Below are 19,381 nucleotides of genomic sequence, written 5' to 3'. Positions count from 1 at the left end.
TGTCTGGTTTTGGTATCAGGGTGATGGTGGCCTCATAGAATGAGTTTGGGAGTATCCCTTCCACTGCAGTTTTTTGAAATAGTTTCAGAAGGATAGGTGTTAGCTCTTCTCTAAATGTTTGATAGAATTTGCCCATGAAGCCATCTGGTCTTGGACTTTTGTTTGTTGGAAGTTTTTAAATCACAGTTTCAATTTCAGTTTTTGTGATGGGTCCATTTATCTTTTCTATATCATCTGGTTTAGTCTTGGAAGATTGTACTTTTCTAAGAATTTGTCCATTTCTTCTAGGTGTTCCATTTTATTGGCATATAGTTGCATGTAGTAGTCTCTTATGATCCTTTGTATTTCTGTGGTGTCCGTTGTTACTTCTTTTTCATTTCTAATTTTATTGATTTGAGTCCTCTCTCTTTTTTTCAGGCTAAGGATTTATCAATTTTGTTGATCTTTTCAGAGAACCAGCTTTTTGTTTCATTGATCTTTTCTATGGTTTTCTTTGTTTCTAGTTCATTGATTTCTGCTCTGATCTTTATGATTTCTTTCCTTCTACTAACTTTTGGTCTTGTCTGTTCTCTCTCGAGCTGCTTTTGATGTAAAGTTAGCTCATTTATTTGAGCTTTTTCTTGTTTCCTGAGGTGGGCTTGCATTGCTATAAACTTTCCTCTTAGAACAGCTTTTACTTCATCCCATAGGTTTTGGAGTGTCGTATCTTTGTTGTCATTTGCTTGTAGGTATTTTTTAATTTCCTCTTTGATTTCTTCAGTGATGCATTGGTTGTTTAGTAGCATGTGGTTGAGTCTCCATGTGTTTGTGTTTTTTGCAGTTTTTTTCTTGTTGTTGATTTCCAGTCATGTAGGGTTGTGGTTGGAAAAAGATGCTTGATATGATTTCAATTTTCTTAAAGTTACCGAGGTTGGATTTGTAGCCCAGGATATGATCCATCTTAGAGAATGTTCCATGTGCACTTGAGAAGAATGTGTATTCTGTTGCTTTTGGATGGAATGTCCTACAAATATCTATTAAGTCCATCTGGTCTAATGCATCATTCAGGGCCTGTGTTTCTTTATTGATTTTCTGTCTGGAAGATGGCTGTCTATTGCTGTAAGTGGAGTGTTAAAGTCCTCCACTATTACTGTGTTAGCAGTTGCCTTATATATTGTGGTGAACCTATGTTAGATGTGTAGATATTTAAAATTGTTATATCTTCTTCTTGGATTGATCCTTTGATCATTAGGTAGTGACCTTCCTTGTCCCTTAAAATATTCTTCATTTTAAAGTCTATTTTGTCTGACATGAGTATTGCTACTCCAGCTTTCTTTTTTCTTTTTTTTTTTTGGTCTTTTTGCCTTTTCTAGGGCTGCTTCGGTGGCATGTGGAGGTTCCCAGGCTGGGGGTCAAATTAGAGCTGTAGCCACTGGCCTATGCTAGAGCCACAGAAGCACGGGATCCGAGCTGCGTCTGCAACCTACACCACAGCTCATGGATCCTTAACCCAATGAGCAACGCCAGGGACTGAACCCACAACCTCATGGTTCCTAGTCGGATTTGTTAACCACTGTGCCACGATGGGAACTCCAACTCCAGCTTTCTTTTGATTCTCCTTTTCATGGAATATTTTCTCCCATCCTCTCATCCTCTCACTTTCATTTTTTTTTTTTGTCTTTTTTTGCCTTTTCTAGGGCCGCACCTGCTGCATATGGAGGTTCCCAGGTTAAGGGTCAAATCGGACCTGTAGCCACTGGCCTATGCCAGAGCCACAGCATTGCAGGATCTGAGCTGCGTCTGCAACCTACACCACAGCTCATGGCAATGCCGGATCCTTAACCCACTGAGCAAGGCCAGGGATCAAACCTGCAACCTCATGGTTCTTAGTCAGATTCGTTAACCACTGTGCCACGACGGGAACTCCCATCCTCTCACTTTCAATTTGTATGTGTCCCTAGAAGTGGAGTGGGTCTCTTGAAGACAGCATATATATGGATCTTGTTTTTGTATCCATTCAGCCAGTCTATGTCTTTTTGTTGGGGCTTTTAGTCCATTTACATTTAATGTAATTATTGATATGTATGTTCTTATTGCCATTTTATTAATTGCTTTGGATTTGTTTTGGTTGCTCTTTTTTCTTCCCTTCTTTTCTTCTCTCTTCTGGTTTGATGACTATCTTTACTGTTGTATTTGAGTTGATCTTTCTTATTTGTTTGTGCATCAATTGTAGATTTTTGGTTTGCAGTTATTCTGAAGTTTTGATATATATAATATATATATATATATATAATTGTCTATATATATACAGCCGCATCTGTGACCTACACCACAGCTCACAGCAATGCTGGATCCTCAACCCACTGAGCAAGGCCAGGGATCGAACCCACAACCTCATGGATTCATTAATCGCTGAGCCATGACAGGAACTCCTCTCCTTCAAATCTTAATGAGGGCCTTACTGGGTAAAGTAATCTTGGTTGGAGGATTTTTTTCCTTTTGTCACGTTAAGTTTATCATGCCACTCCCTTCTGGCCTGCAGAGTTTCTGCTGAAAAGTCTGCTGTTAACCTTATTGGGTTTCCCTTGTATGTTATTTGATTCTTTTCCCTAGCTGCTTTCACTATTTTCTCTTTGTCTTTAATTTTGGTCAGTTTGATTAATATGTGTCTCGGGGTATTCTTCCTTGGGTTTATTTTATATGGTACTCGTTGCGCTTCCTGGATTTGAGTGGGTGGGTCCTTTGCCATGTTAGGGAAGTTTTTGGCTCTTATCTCCTGGAATATTTTTTCTGTCCCCTTCTCTCTCTCTTCTCCTTCTGGTACCCCTATAATAAGATGTTGTTGTGTTTAACATGGTCCCAGAGTTCTCTGAGACTCTTTTCATTTGTTTTCAATCTTTTTTTTTTCTCTTTTCTATTCTGCATTCGTAATTTCTACTAATCTGTCCTCCACCTTGCTTATTCATTCTTCTGCCTCCTGTATTCTGCTGTTGGCTGCTTCTAGTGAATTTTTAATTTCAGTTATTGTATTTTGCATCTCTTCTTGTTTAAGTTTTATATCTTGTATCTCTTTGGTCAGTGTTTCCTGTAAGTTATCTATCTTTGCCTCTAGTTTATTTCCATTGTCTTGCATCATCTTCAGCATCAACAGTCTAAAGTCTTTTTCCTGGAGGCTGAGAATCTCCTGATCACTTAGCTGTTTTCCTGGGGTTTTTTCTTTCTTGCTCATCTGAGTTGTAGTTCTCTGTCTTTCCATTTTTATAGGTTTTTGGTGTGGCGACCTTTTTACAGATAATAGAGTTGTAGCCTCTCTTACTTCTGATGTCTGCCCCCCTTGTGGCTGAAGTTGGTATGGGGGCTTGCTACAGTCTTTCTGATGGGAGGCACTAATGCCTGCCCTTTGGTAGGTGGAGCTGATACCTATCTATCTGGTGGGTGGGGCTTTGTCTCTGGATGAGATTAGAGGTGGCTGTGTGCCTGGTGGGGTCCTTAGGCAGCCTGTTTACTGAGGGGTGGGGCTGTGACCCCACCTGGATTGTTGTTTGGCCTGGGGCTTATTATTGCTGATGGGTGGAGCCAGATTTTCCCAAAAACGGCCACCTCCAGAGAAAGGCACACTGCTGAATATTCCCCAAAGCTTTTCTTCCAATGTCCTTCCTCCACAACAAGCCACATTCACCCCTGTTTTCCCAGGAGGTCCTCTAAGAACTGCAGTCAGGTTTGACCCAGATTCCTATGGAGACTTTGCTTTGCCCTGGGACCCAGTGCACTTGAAATTCTGTGTGCATCTTTTACGAATGGGGTCTCCATTTCCCCCAGTCCTGTGGAGCTCCTGTGCACAAGCCCCACTGGCCTTCAATGCCAGATGCTCAAGGGCCTCTTTCTCCCAGTGCCAGATCCCCACTTGTGGGAGTTTGATGTGGGGCTCAGAACTTTCACTCCTGTAGGTGAGTCTGTGTGAACCAGTTAGCTTCCAGTCTGTGCGTCTTCCCACCTGGGAGGTATGGAGTTGGTTATATCACATAATTGCCCCTCCTACCTCTTCATGTGGCCTCCTCTTTGTCTTATGGAGTAGGATATCTTTTTGAAAATTTCCAGTCCATTTGGTTGAAGATTTCTCAGTATTTGGTTGTAAATTCTGTTGTTTTTAGGAGAGAAATTTAGCTCCAGTCCTTCTATTCCGCCATCTTAACCCCATCTCCTTCTTGTATATTTTAGATAGTAACCCCTTATCATATATATTTTTTGCAAACATCTTCTCCCATTCAGTAGGGGGCCTTTTCTTTTTGTTGCTGGTTTCCTTCACTGGGCAAAAGCTGTTTAGTTTTATTGTGTTCTATTATTTTTGCTTAATTTTCATTCTCTGAGGAGATCCATCACTAAAAGTTATGTCAAAGAACATACTACCTGTTTTCTTCTAGGAGTTTTATGGTTTGGGGTCTAACTTTTTAATTCATTTTTTCATTTTCTTTTTTAGCCACACCCATGGCATATGGGAGTTCGTGGGCCAGGAATCAAATGCAAACCACAGCTGTGACCTGTGCCAGCCGTGATAATGCTGGATCCTTAACATGCTGTACCCCAGCAGCAACTCCTTTTAATTCATTTTGAGTGTATTTTTGTTCATGGTGTGAGAGAGTAATCCGTTTTGATTATTTTCCAGGTGTAGCTATTCAGTTTTCCCAATGCTATTTATTTCCCCATTGTATTTCTTACCTCCTTTGTCATAGATTAATTGCCTGTATAAGTGCGGCTTCATTTCTGTGCTCTCTATGCTATTCCATTGATCTGTTTCTGTTTCTATGCCAACACCATAGTGTTTTGATTATTGTAGCTTTGCAGTATAGTTTGCAGACAGGTAGTTTGATACCTTTAGTGTCATTTCTTCTGTCTCAAGATTATTTTGTCATTTGGGGTGTTTTGTGTTTCCATACAAATTTTAGAGCTGTACTTTTTGATTTGGTGAAAGTGCCATTGGTATTTTGATAGGGATTAGGTTGAATCTGTAGATTGCCTAGGATAGTGTGGTCATTTTAACAATACTGCTTTTTCTAATCCATGAAGATGGCATATCTTTCTATCTCTTTGTATGTTGGTTATTTCTGATCTTTCTTTCTTCTTAATGTGGGCTTTATTGCTGTAAATTTCCCTTTTAAAACTGCTTTTGCAGCATCCTATAAGTTTTGGTGTGGTGTGTTTCCATTTTCATTTGTTTCAAGGTATTTAAAACTTTTCCTTTGATTTCTCCTTTGACCCATTTGTTGTTTGGTTATATTGTGTAATTTCTACATAATTGTTAATTTTCCAGTTTTCTTTCTGTTACAGATTTTTAGTTTTCTACCATTTTGATCAGGAAAGATACTTGGTATGTTTTCAGTGTTTTAAAAAACACTTTTTGTTTGTATGTGTGTGACCTATCATGTGCTCTGTCCTGAAGAATATTCCATATGCACTTGAGAAGAATGTGTATTCTGCTGCTATTGAATGGAATGTTCTGTATATGTCTGTTAGGTCCACTTGGTATAAAGTATGGGTCAAGTCCAGGGTTTTCTTGTTGGTTTTTCAGTCTGATTGATCTATCCATTGTCAGAACTGGTTGTAGGAAGCTGCTCTTCCTTTTTTGCAGGGAGAACCCTAGCTGGGAAGTTCCCTGTTGGTGCTGAGCAAAGCCAAGTTAGGGGATGGAATGATGTTGGCAGAATGAAGCAGTCTTCCCTCTTTTTCTCTCTTTTGCAGTTATTTTCAGTTTTTTGTTTGTTTTTTGTTTTGCCTTCTTCTAGGGCTGCTCCTGCGGCATATGGAGGTTCCCAGGCTAGGGGTCTAATCGGAGCTGTAGCTGCCGGCCTTCACCAGAGCCACAGCAACTCAGGATCTACCCGAGCCTTGTCTGCGACCTACACCACAGCTCACGGCAATGCCGGATCCTTAACCCATTGAGCAAGGCCAGGGATCGAACCCGCAAACTCATGGTTCCTAGTCGGATTCGTTAACCACTGCCCCACGATGGGAACTCCTGTTTTTGTTTTTTGACTCCACTGTATTGCTAAAGTTTCTTAAGTCTACTCATGAGCTCTGTCAGGGCTTTTTTTAATTCATGGATAGCTGTCTCATTGTTGATCTTTGTTGGGAGAAGGAGGCAGTGATCTACTGTGTCCCCATTTGGTGATGTCATTCTCTCCATCCTCGTTGATCCTCTATCACCTCATGCAGTTTCTGAGCAGGGGAAAAAACACTAGGACTTGCTAAAAGCTTGTTGTTCAAATGACCCACTGTTTTTTCTACTCTGCCCCAATCTACATGGCCATTATGATATTTAGGAAGTTATATTTGGTTCCTTTATCTAATAATAGGTCATCAAACCAGAGTGGCCATGATGAACTCAGTGAGGAATGTCCAGGTGTTGCCTTAGTCATTATGCCTAATAAAGCACTTGGCTGCAGTTACCAGAAGACTTAAGTTAGTGGCATCAACATAGAGTAGTTTATTTTCCTTCTGCTTCAAGCAGTCTGAAGGAGGTAGCTACAGCTTTGGTGCAGTGCCCTGTGACTTCAGGTCAGGGTCTGTTTCTCTGAGATCATCAGAGCCTTCCCTGGTGCTTGTGTCTCTTGGTCATAAGATGGCTTCTGCCATCACATCTGCTCTGAAAGCAGGAGGTAAAGGGGGTGTAGAAGTACAGCCCCAGCACTAATTTCTCTTCCATCTGGAGGTTCAAGAGTTCCAGGGTCCAAGGAGTCTTTGAAAAAGATTCACAAATCTCACAGCCCTCCCTGCTGCCAGGATGGCTGGAAAAGAAATGTCTCTCTGAGAGCTGGTCCCTGAGGACCAGTCACAGGCATGGAAGGAGGCAAAAACGACTGGTGATGAAATACCATAGAATTTGTGGCAGATATCTCTTTTTTTCCTGTCATCTGTTAGTGACATCTTTGTTTCCTTTGTGTTTGTATCTTTTTTATTTCTTCCTTACCCGTATATCATTTGACTTGTACAGGATTCCAATGAACAGAAAGCAAGCAACATTTACTAGCTGATCTGGAGGTTATTGTAAGTAAGATGATTAGCAGTGTCCAGCTCCTTAGCCTTTCCGTGATCCTCACACTGGTGCTGCATTAAGTGTTTTTATGTACATTGTTTTATTCAGTTTTAACTAAAGTTCCTTGTGTTAAATGATCATAACCCCATCTTGGCAATGAAGCTCAAAGAGGTGGAGTTAATGGCCCAAGATCACATTTTGGTAAACAATAAAACCAAGATTTGTGTCTAAATCCAGCTGCCACAAAAAGCAGGACCTCGCTGTGAGATGCTTCCCAGGAGAGGTCGTTAAGTCTCAGTGATAGAAAATAATGTGCATCTTTTAGAAACAGGAAAGAGGCTTGTTTCTACAGAGGGAAAGTTTGGGGACAGTCTCAGAGGTGCAGAGAATGACATTAGCAGCAAGAAGAAAAATTATGACATTAAATATCCTGAGATTTGGGGCAAAATTTCTAGCCACATAAATGTAGAGGGTAGTGTTTCCCATCTGGGATGTCTAGTGAAATCATAATTGTTTAGAAATGCTTTAGATAGACCAAGTTCCCCTTTTTAAGACATTTTAGAGCATAACATTATCTCTCCACTGCATTCGTACCATTTCTTCACTGTATTTGTAGACTACATTAGGTACTTATGGTGCAGAATATGTTAATCCTGGATTGCTGACATTAACATGCCTTTCTTTGCTTCATTTGAGATGAAATTCTACTGCAAGTGTTTTCCAAAGTTCCATTTGATGAGACAAGAGGAACAGCAGACAAATCACTTACAAAGAGAGATGTGGAAGAAAGCAAGTATATGTCTTTAAGACTCTAAGTGCACATACTTCTAAAGGCCTGTGTACAGGCACACTTCATATTATAGTGCTTCACTTTATTGCTTTTGGCAGATATTGTGTTTTTTTACAAAAAACACAGCCATACCTTGAACATGTCTGTTGGCATCATTTTTCCAACAGCCTCTGCCCATTTTGTGTCTCTGTGTCACATTCTGGTAATTCTCAAAATATTTCAAACTTTTTCATTATTATTACATTTATTAGGGTGACCTGTGGTCAGTGATCATTGATGTTATTACTGTGACTCACTGAAGGCTCTGGTGATGGTTAGCATATTTTTAAGCAATAAAGTATTTTTTTAATTAAGGTATGTATGTTGTTATTTTATTTTTTAAAGTTTAATTTTTATTTTGTCATTTTATGGCTGCACCCACAGCATATGGAGGTTCCCAGGCTAAGGGTTGGAGCTGTAGCCGCTGGCTACACCATAGCCACAGCAATGTGGGATCAGAGCCACATTTGCACCCTACACCACAGCTCATGACAATGCGGATTCTTGACCCACTGAGCGAGGCCAAGGATTGAACCCGCGTCCTCATAGATGCCAGTTAGCTTTGTTTCCGCTGAGCCATGACAGGAACTCCTATTTTTATTAATTTAAATTTTTTTTACCTTTAAAGTTTTGGGCTGTGCCCGTGGCTTGGGGAAGTTCCCAGACCGGGGACCAAACCTGTGCCACTGTAGTGGTCTGAGTCATGGCATTGACAGTGCTATATCCTTAACTCATTGATCCACCAGGGAACCCCATACGTTGTTTTTTCAGACATAATGCTATTGCACACTTAATAGACTACAGTATAGTGGAGACATAACTTTTACATGCATTGGAAAACCAAAAAAATCGTGTGACTCACTGTATTGTGATAGTGACTTTATTGTGGTAGTCTGGAACTCAACTTACAATGTTGAGTGCCTGTATTGTAGTATTTGTACTACCTTATTATTGTAGGATTCTTTAAATCAGGTACATGTGGGGCAAAACGAGATTGGGATGTGAAAGATAGAATTGCCTCAAATGCTCTCTATAACCTTCTACTCATTATGGACGTCTGTGGTGTAAAGTATGAATAGCCCTCTATTTTGGGGTAATCTCTGAAGTTCAAAGGTCAGGCAGGTTCTCTCATCTTGGCGGCTGTTCAGGGGACAGGAACCAGAACTAGATCTGCAAGTGGTATTCCACGTTCCTGGTAACACTTGCTGTGAGTGGTGCAGCATCCCTATTCACCAGCCCTTCAGAGTTCAATGTGCATATGCACCAGTCACTGGTTTGGAGAGTGAGGTTCTCTCCAGCTACCACCACCTCCCCCCCCACCCGACTGCAGCCTCAGGAAGCAGAGCTGATTTCTCCCTTTGCACCAATGCTCAAATACAAAAGCTGAGGGGAAAAAGCCAGTCACCTATGACAAAAACATATACATCAGCCCAGATCACACAAGCGAGAGACACCCTTTAAGGTGGACACTATGGCATTAGGAAAATATTAAAATTGGGTAATCATCAGGATAAGTCAGGCATGCATGCCGTGTTGAAATTATAAAACTATGAGCAAACCAATTTTATAAGTAACAGCCTTCTCAAGGCATTGTATAAACCACATAATTAAAACAATGAATATTTTACTGTGTAATCATGATGGTGTGTCCCGCACAATGTTTATTGTGCCACACTGGGTGACACAATATGATGAACATACTTTTAGCAAAGTGCTTTCACGATTAAGTGTCTCTATTCCTGAGGATTCACTAATGTCTCATTAGCATAGAAATGTGCATTTACCACTTATTAGATCAGAGCAGCCATACTTAAAGAAATCATGCACAGTGTTTTGTTTTTTTTTTTTTTTTAAGACTTGAAAGCTGCCATGTGCACAAATTAATCAAGGGCAGTGCAGATTATCTGTGAGGAAAAACTATGTGAAAATTGGTATTGTCACTGGTTTTGAGTTAAAAGTTCAGATTCTTGCTGATACTTCATGAATGTTCAGAAGAGGTGGCTGCTGTGGCTGAAACTCCTTCATTTTGGGAAAAGTTTCTCCTCCCTGATGGGTTTGATCACTCCCCAGGGGCCAGAGAAAAGGACCAGCCTTGACTTTGAAGCTAGAAAATGTGTTCAGGAGATCTCATGTGGTACAGTGGGTTAAGGATCCAGCATTGTCATTGCAGTGGCTCATGTTGCTGCTGTGGTGTAGGTTTGATCCCTGGCCTGGGAACTTCCACATGCTGTGGGCATGGCCAAATTAAAAAAAAAAAAGTTCATATCCTGAGACATCACAAGCTCCAAAAAGAAAAGTGTGAAAATATAGCTTAAAGTCTGCTCAGGTCACTGCAGTCTTTTAGCACAATTAATTCATATACATGATATAGTCAGGTGAGGGCCAGCAAATGTCTTAACACCCGTTCATGTCATCCTAGGGGAGATTGCTGATCTGGTCCATTTCTGTTTGCACCTTCATTTTTTCATTCCTCAATGACAGTGTCAGGATTCCTTGTGCTTATCAAACAGATCAAGTTGGGATGATGTCAGGCCCCCCATCCCTCAAAATATAGCTCCACAGTGTGGATTAGTGCAGAGTATGCCGTAGTGTTGTCCCCTCACCCCAACAAGAGAGCATCGCATTTCCAGAATGGTCAGTCATTGATCATTGGCCTCATTGCCTGGGGAGGGGAGAGTTGTGGAAGAGCCCCTGAGCTGTGTGTCCATCTGTCTCCATTCCTCCCACAGCCAAGCACCGAGCATGACGTTACTGGGAACCAGCACAGTTTAGTGTGGTTTATCGTAGATAAAGGCACTGGGACCGGATGAGGGGCGAGCACTTTCAGTCCACAGGTCACATCAGAGCCTTTTCTCCTCCCTTCTCACAGCTCTCCTGTGATCAGTATCTTTCCCTCCAGTCTCAGATGAGAAAACCAAATCCCCCGACCTTTACATCCCAAGGTCACACAGTATTCAAAGGTTGTACCAGATCCCAAGTCCAGTGCTCTTCTCTTAGAGCAGGCCAGCTGTGTGCTGCTGCTCTCAAAATACTGTGCCTGAGTGTATGGATGTAAAAAGGATTACATGCAGATTCAATGAAAGATTGACTCACAGCTAAAGTTTATTTTCCCATAGGTTATCCTCAACAGAAGAGCTCGAGAGATGCCAAATTTACATTGAGTTCAAGTAAGCAAGAAGAACATTTGGCTAGATTATTTGGTAAGTCATCTCCTCACGTGAAATGTTTGGACTGTACGAAAAGTCTCTTGCCTGCCCGTGGTGGTCTCCCAGATAACCTGTACCTGCTGCTTTGATGGGAAGGAAGGGGCTTTGCTGTGAAGCTAGAACAGGTTCCCTAAGTGTCAGAGTCTCAAGAAATTAGGCGACATGAGAAGATAAGCAGTTGGAAGGGATTCTGCTCCTCCACATGGGGTCCATGTAGCAGCAACAGGGCCACCATCTGGGGACTATTGAAGGTGCAGTATCAGACCCCACCTTGGACCAGGTGCATCACACCTGCCTAGACAATGATGATCTAGGTGATCTCTGCATGTGTTAGAAATGGGCAGGACCCTAAGACTGAGCTAGACCTCTTCCCATGTCCTCAGCCCTAGCAGAGCACGAGAATCTTGGAGTTGTCCAGGAATGATTGTCCAGAATCTTGGAGTTGTCCATTGTTCAGAAAAGAGCTTGATGAAGAGACTAGTAAATTGTAGTGAATTTCAGTGTCTCAAATAGATCCTACAATCTTCCATCCCCTAGCCCCATGGCAGGTAGCCAAGTGTCTGGCAGCCAGCCAAGTGCCTGGGTGCCCACATTCTCAGCATGGCTTGCTGGTGCCAGAATTGGCAATAAGGACCTTTTCTTTCAAAAATTTGAGTGTGTGCTGATACTGCCTTTGATCACTGAGGGCTGGCACTGAGGCTGGCAATTGTTTCATTCTCATGAAGAGGCTTCCAAGAAACTCTGTCAAGAAGATTAAAGAGACAGTATTTTTTTTTCTCCTTTTGAAATACAGACACTTAAGGAAACTGTCAGGCCACTGGGTGACCTCAGAGGTAACAAACTGGAAATACAGTGGCCACACACAACAAGGAATACACACAGTTTGGAAAAGTCACAAATGCATGCACAATTAAAATTATCCTGACTGAGGAGCAGAAAGAAAAAAATGAAATGAATAAACAGAGCATGAAGGGCTGTGAGACACCATCAATACACTACAACCCAACAAACAGAAATCAGCAATCTCTAGAGAGTGAGAATTAGACTTATAAAGTTACCAAATTATAATACTCAGAATGTTTAGCTGTCAACAAAAAGATTACAAAACATACAAAGAGGCAGAACCATATGGCTCATTCATAGGAAAAAAAAAAAAAAAAAAAAGAACTGGACAGAACCTACCCCCGAGGAAGCCTAGAAATTGGAATTATTCATCATGGATATTCAATCAGCTGTCTTTGATACATTTAATGGGTAAAAGAAATGACGGACAAAGAACAAAGAAATCAGGAAAACAATGTGTGAATACAGTAGGAATATCAATAAAAATAGAAATGATAAAAAGGAGTCAAAGAAAAATTCTAAAGTTTAAAACTACAGACAGTAGCTGAGATGAAAAATTCACTAGAGGGATCTGATAGCATATTTGAGCAGGCAGAATTAAGGATCCCTAACTTTGGGGATAATTAAAATTATCCTGTCTGAGGAGCAGAAAGAAAAACATGCAATGAATAAACAGAGCATGAAGGACTGTGAGACACCATCAAGAGTATCAACATATGTGTTTTAGAAGTCCCAGAAGGAGAAAAGTACAAGAGACAGAATATTTGAGGGAATAATACTCCAGAGCTTCCCAAACCTGATGGTTATACACATCCAAGAAACTCTGCTAATTCTGGGCAGGGTAAATAGAAGAGATCTGCACTAAAGCCCACTACAGTCAAATTGTTGAAACTGAAAGACAAAGAGAGACTCCTGTAAGCATCAAGAGGGAAGTGACTCATTATGTATTAGGGATCCTCAAGAATAATTTCAGCATAAAATCATGGAGGCCATAAGCAGTGATATGACATATTTACAGTCCTGAAATAAAAGTACTGTCAACCAAAAATCTGTGTCTGAAAAAACTATTCTTTGATCATGGAGGTGAAATTAAGACATGTCCAGGATAAGCTAAGAAATATGCCCTGTTAAAAATACTAAGGAAAGTACTTCAAACTGAAATGAAAGAATACTAGAGTGTAACTCAAAGCCATATGAAAAAAAATGAAGAACACTGGAAAGGTGATTATACAGGTAAATAAGAAAGCCAATATTATTGTCATTTTGGTTTGGTTCATACCTTTTCTCTTTTTCTAATATGATTTAGAAAGAAAGTACATAAAATAATCATCGAAAATCAATGTTAATGGACATAAAATGTATAAAGATGTCACCTATGACACTAACAACATAAAAGGAGAAGGATGGGAGTTCCCATCTTGGCTCAGTGGTTAATGAATCTGATTAGGAACCATGAGGTTGCGGGTTTGATCCCTGGCCTTGCTCAGTGGGTTAAGGGTCTGGCGTTGCCATGAGCTGTGGTGTAGGTTGCAAATGCTGCTCGGATCCTGCGTTGCTGTGGCATAGGCCAGCGACTACAGCTCGGATTAGACCCCTAGCCTGGGAACCTCCATATGCCATGGGAAGCAGCCCTAGAAAAGGCAAAAAGACAAAAAGGCAAAAAATAAATTAATAAAAGGAGAAGGATGGAGATATATATGAGTAGATTGTTTGTATGCTATTGAAACTAAGTTGGTACTTGGTTTCGCTATTCAAACTAAGTTGTTATAAATTTGAGATGTTAGTTGTAATCCCTAAAGTAACTATGAAGAAAATAACTTTAAAAGTACAGAAAAGAAATGAAGAAAGCAATCAAAATAAACATTAAAGAAAACCAACTAACTCCCAAAGAAAAGTAGTAATGGAGCAACTGAGGAAAAAAATTTAAAAGACATGAAAACAAATAGCTAAACGGCATTAGTAAATTATTTTTGATCAGTAATCACATTAAATATAAATGGGATAAATGTATCTTAAAGGGCAGAGATTAGCAGATTGAATAGGAAAAATAGGATCTACTTGCCACCTCTGACTCACTTAAGACAAGTAGACACAAAGATGTTGAAAGTAAGATAGTGGAAAAAGGCATGCAAATAGTAACCAAAAGAGAGTTGGAGTGGCTACATTATTTTCCAACAAAATAGATTTCAAATTTTAAAAGTTTACAAGAAACAGGAGTTCCCGTTGTGGAGCAGTGGTTAACGAATCCGACTAGGAACCATGAGGTTGCGGGTTTGGTCCCTGCCCTTTCTCGGTGGGCTAACGATCCGGTGTTGCCGTGAGCTGTGGTGTAGGTTGCAGACGTGGCTCAGATCCCGCGTTGCTGTGGCTCTGGCGTAGGCCGGTGGCTTCAGCTCCAATTGGACCCCTAGCCTGGGAACCTCCATATGCTACAGGAGTGGCCCAAGAAATAGCAAAAAGACAAAAAAAAAAAAAGTTTACAAGAAACAAAGACATTATATATTGATAAAAGATTCAATACAGAAAGAAGACGTAACAATTATAAACACATATGCACACAGCAACAAATCCTGCAATATATGAACCAATAATGGACAGAGTTGAATGGATAAATAATTCTACAGTACGAGCTGGGGACTACAAAACCCTATTTTCAATAGTAGCACTAGACAATAAGGAAAGAGAAGACTTGAGAAAAATTATAAACCAGTTAGACCTAACAAACTTATACAGAAACTCCTCCCAACAACTGCAGAAAATACATTCTTATCAAGTGCAGATAGAACATCTCCGTGATAGACTATATATTGGCAACAAAACAACTCTGGATAAATTGCAAAAGATTAAAATCATATGAATCTTTCATGATCACAATGGAATGAAACTAGAAACCTACAACAGAGATGGTGTGTGAAAATATGCAAATATGTGGAAACAAAGCAACATACTATTAAATAACCAATAAGAAATTAGAAATTACCTTGAGATGAATGAAAATCAAGCACAACATACCAGAATTTATGCAGCAAAAACAATGCTAAGAAGGAAACTTATACAACTATAAATGAATACATTAAAAATAAGAAAGATCTCAAATAACCCAGCTGTATACTTTGAGAAATTAGAAACAGAATAGTAAACTAAATTCAAAGTTAGCAGAATGAAGAAAATAATAGAGTAGAAATAAATGAAACAGAGAACAGAAAAACAATAGAGGAAATCAATGAAACCAAAAATTGATTCCTTAAAAAGATAATAAAATTGACAGGCCTTTAGCTAGATTGAATGAGAAAAAAAAAAAAAAGACTTGAGAGTTCCCATTGTAGCTCAGTGGTAATGAACCTGACTACTACCCATGAGGATAGGGGTTTGATTCCTGGCCTCACTCAGTGGGTTAAGGGTCTGGTATTGCTATGAGTTGCGATGTTGGTCACAGATGTGGCTTGATTCTGGCATTACTGTGGCTGTGGTGCAGGCCGGCAACTGCAGCTCTGATTTGACCTCTAGCCTGGGAACTTACATATGCAGTGGGTGTGGCCCTAAAAAGAAAAAAAAATTAAACAAATTTTAAAAAAAGAAGACTTAATTATTAGTTTAGGAGTTCCCGTCATGGCGCAGTGGTTAACGAATCCGACTAGGAACCATGAGGTGGCGGGTTCGATCCCTGCCCTTGCTCAGTGGGTTAACGATCCGGCGTTGCCGTGAGCTGTGGTGTAGGTCTCAGACGCGGCTCGGATCCCGCGTTGCTGTGGCTCTGGCATAGGCCAGTGGCTACAGCTCCGATTGGACCCCTAGCCTGGGAACCTCCATATGCCGCGGGAGCGGCCCAAGAAATAGCAACAACAACAACAACAACAACAAAAAGAAAAAAACAAAAAAAAAAGACCAAAAAAAAAATAATAATAATTATTAGTTTAAAAAAGTGGGGCCATTACTGCAATTGCAGAAATAAAAAGTTATAAGAGAATACTATGAACAGTTGTAATCCAAAAAATTGGGTAACCTAGAAGAAATGAACACATTTCTAGAAACACAAAAACTACCAAAATGGATTATGAAGAAACAAAATTGTAATAGATTTCTAATGAAAGAAAATTGAATCAGTAACCAAAACCTCCCAACAAGGAAGAGCCTAGATTCATGTTGCTTCACCTGTAGATGCTACAAATCATATAAATAAGGGCTAATATGAATTATTCTCTAACTCTAAAAAATTGAAAAGAGAATATACTTCCTTACTCATTCTAAGAGGTCAGTATAGGAGTTCCCGTCGTGGCTCAGTGGTTAACGAATCCAACTAGGAAGCATGAGGTTGTGGGTTTGATCCCTGGCCTTGCTCAGTGGGTTAGGGATCCAGCGTTGTGGTGAGCTGTGGTGTAGGCTGGTGGCTACATCTCCGATTGGACCCCTAGCCTGGGAACCTCCATATACTGCAGGAGTGGCCCTAGGCAAAAAGACCAAAAAAAAAAAAAAAAAGAGAGAGAGAGAGAGAAAAGAAAAAAGACACCAGTATATCCTTATACCAAAGCCAGACAAAGACACTATAAGAAAAGTACAGAGCAATATCATTTGTACATATAAGTGCAAAATGCCTCAACAAAGTGCTAGAAAACTGAATCTAACATCATATTAAAAGGATTATACATCAGACCAGGTGGGATTTATTCTTGGAATGCAAACATCGGTCAACATAGGAAAATCAGTCAATGTAATATACCACATTAACAGAATGAAATGGAAAACCACATGATCGTTACAATTGATGCAGAAAAAGCATTTTAGGAATTCTGTGTTTGTCCTTCTTCCATGTGAGCTACTAAGGAGGCTTCAATATATTAGCACTCTCTCTCTGGCTGACTGATGGTTGGTTACCATGATTGAAGGAATGAATGGCTGCAGATAGCTGTTACAGGCCCACTATCCATGTTTTCAGGAAGTCCCATCTAGGAATGAAAAGACTTTTTTTTTTGTCTTTTTGCCATTTCTTGGGCCACTCCCGCGGCATATGGAGGTTCCCAGGCTAGGGGTCGAATCGGAGCTGTAACCACCAGTCTATGCCAGGGCCACAGCAACGCGGGATCCGAGCCGTGTCTGCGACCTACACCACAGCTCACGGCAACGCCGAATCGTTAACCCACTGAGCAAGGCCAGGGATCAAACCCGCAACCTCATGGTTCCTAGTTGGATTCGTTAACCACTGGGCCACAACAGGAAGTCCTTGAAAAGACTTGTATCTTCAGATGCCCTTTGTTTCTGAATCCAGCCCCACATGTATGGTGGGGGAATGAGTGCATTTGAAGTTGGACGTCTAGTTCAGGGTCTGGAAGGATCTCACTACCCTCCGGAGACCTATTGACTGTGCCAGGCCAGCGTTGGCTTTGACATTGATGGACCACTGGTAAACTTGCCAGGTTCTCTCTGAGCAACAGTTTAGGAACTTGTAGATCAATGTATATTCACCATGGAAGGGGCTGTGAGCACTCATCATTTTTTTTGGCCACCCTGTTTTATATGGCACTCCTGGGCCAGGGATCAGATCTGAGCCACAGCAGCAAACTAAGCTGCAGCTATGGCAACGCCAGATCTGTAACCCACTGTGCCTGGCCAGGGACTGAATCCTCCTTCTAGTCTTGGCTCCCAAGACTCTGCCAATCCCATTGTGCCACATCGGGATTCCGTACTCATCATTTTGTTTGAGTGAATGTGATGGTTAAACTTTTTGTATCCTTATTGTAAGTATTTACTCCATCAGGTAAATAGACCACCTACCAGTGTACAGAATATAGACAAAATTAATGGAGTTTGTGATAGTTATTTTCTGTAGCTTTGCAAAGTAAACCTAGAAGGAAAAACAAAACTGCTGTCCCCAGGGTAAAGTAGAAGACTGAAACCTTTAAAAGGGAAGGAGAAATTAATATGTCAAAAAATGTAACCGTAAAAAATTAGGAACAGTTTATAAATAGCTTTCTGACTTAAAAATCTGTTCTGCTTTATTTTATGACCATCCTGTGGAAAGTCTCAGAGATGGGTGAGAATGACAAGAAAAAGAAGGAAAATTAAGATATTACATATCTTGAGATTTGGGACAAAGTTTCTAACCACATGTCTTTAGTGGGCAATGTTTACCACCCAGGACCACAATTTTTCAGAAATGATTTATGTAATTAGAATTTCCCTTCCCAAGAAGGTAGAGTATAATATCACATGTTTGTTGAGTTTGTATCATTTATTCACTGTATTTATAAACTGCTTTGGGTACTTACAGAGAAAAATATGTCAGTCTGCCACTACTGGTATTAACATGCCTTTATTTACTTCACTTGAGATGAAATTCTACTGCAAGTGTTTTCCAAAGTTCCATATGATGCACCATTTGATGAAACAAGACAAACAGTGGACAAATCAGTTACGAAGAGAACCATGAAAGAAAGCAAGTATATGTCTTTAAAACTCTAAATGCACATTTTTCTATAGGCCCATGTGCAATATTATATACTATGCTATCTTTTTCTTTTTCTTTTTTCTTTCTTTTTTTGCTTTTTAGGGCTGCACTTGTGATATATGGAGGTTCCCAGGCTAGGGGTCTAATGGGACCTGACATACACCACAGCTCATGGCAACGCTGGGTCCTTAACCTACTGAGCAAGGCCATGGGTTGAACCTGCATCCTCATGGATAGTAGATGGGTTTGCTTCTGCTGAGCCACAATGGGAACTCCATACTATGCTATAATTTTACCATTCTTTAGAACAGTTATTTGTGAGGCAAAGCAAATTAAGTGATGAAGGAAAGGATTGTCCGAAATCCTGTGACCTCCAAGATGAAAATGTGACGATCCTATTTTGGGGAAATCCCTCAAGTTCTCATGTCAGGCAGGTTCTTACTTTCTTGAGGCTGTTCAGAGGACAGGAACTAGAATTATAAATGGTGTTTACCGTTCTGAACTCTGGGAGACCTGAGTGGTGTAATTACTTGCCACTGAACATTTGGTCCTGAATTTCCATATGCCATGGGTGCTTCCCCTCCCCTCAAAGAAAATCTTTATCCCTGGAACCCACCAAGAATATTTAAAAATGGAGCCCAAGTTCTGCCCATTTCTGCATGTTCTCTGATTGACTTTACCGCAGTTGGCCAGATACCCTGGAATTTGGAACCACTGCCTTAGATGGTTTTAGGAGTTCTGTTTACCACAGAAGTCTCCTTAAAATGAACTCTTTTAATATCCCTGAATTTGCCCTACACATCTACTTCTGTAAATTGGATGATAATAATAAATGTAGTCAAGCATCTCTTTGATCCCTAGGTCTCCACTGTAAGAAGTGAGAGGCTGATTTTGTGCTGAGGACCTCAAGTGGGCTGGAATGGCTTCACCAACACATTCTGCATCATCCCATCCTTCTGTGAAATGGCTACCTAGTTGTCCCCACACCATTCATTAAAAAGGCCATCTTTGCTCCTGTAACCTGAAATGCCTCTTTTATCATATACTAAATT

General features: G+C 40.4%; 1 protein-coding gene across 7 annotated transcripts in view; it reads left to right on the top strand.

The window, feature by feature from the left end:
* C3H2orf92 (chromosome 3 C2orf92 homolog) overlaps window positions 1-19,381 on the top strand; it is a 55,667-nt gene that overhangs the window by 15,253 nt on the left and 21,033 nt on the right. For 4 of the 7 annotated variants that reach the window (XM_085018722.1, XM_021087259.2, XM_021087257.2 and 1 more), the window contains exons 3-4: window positions 10,955-11,038; window positions 18,213-18,317. In XM_085018722.1, coding sequence (XP_084874848.1) covers window positions 10,955-11,038; window positions 18,213-18,317 — 189 coding nt within the window. Of the gene's footprint in view, window positions 1-7,705; window positions 7,799-10,954; window positions 11,039-18,212; window positions 18,318-19,381 lie in introns of all 7 variants that reach the window. The other 3 variants (XM_085018721.1, XM_085018719.1, XM_085018718.1) reach the window with 1 other exon arrangement.

Source organism: Sus scrofa, chromosome 3 (assembly GCF_054392235.1).
Source record: "Sus scrofa isolate SSC_HxYL_T2T_F1_AM1 chromosome 3, Sscrofa_HxYL_maternal_Yorkshire_Landrace_v2.0, whole genome shotgun sequence".
In the NCBI taxonomy this organism is placed as follows: Eukaryota; Metazoa; Chordata; class Mammalia; order Artiodactyla; family Suidae; genus Sus; species Sus scrofa.
The sequence above is the reverse complement of the archived record's forward strand: the minus strand, read 5'-3'. Positions and strand labels throughout refer to the sequence as shown.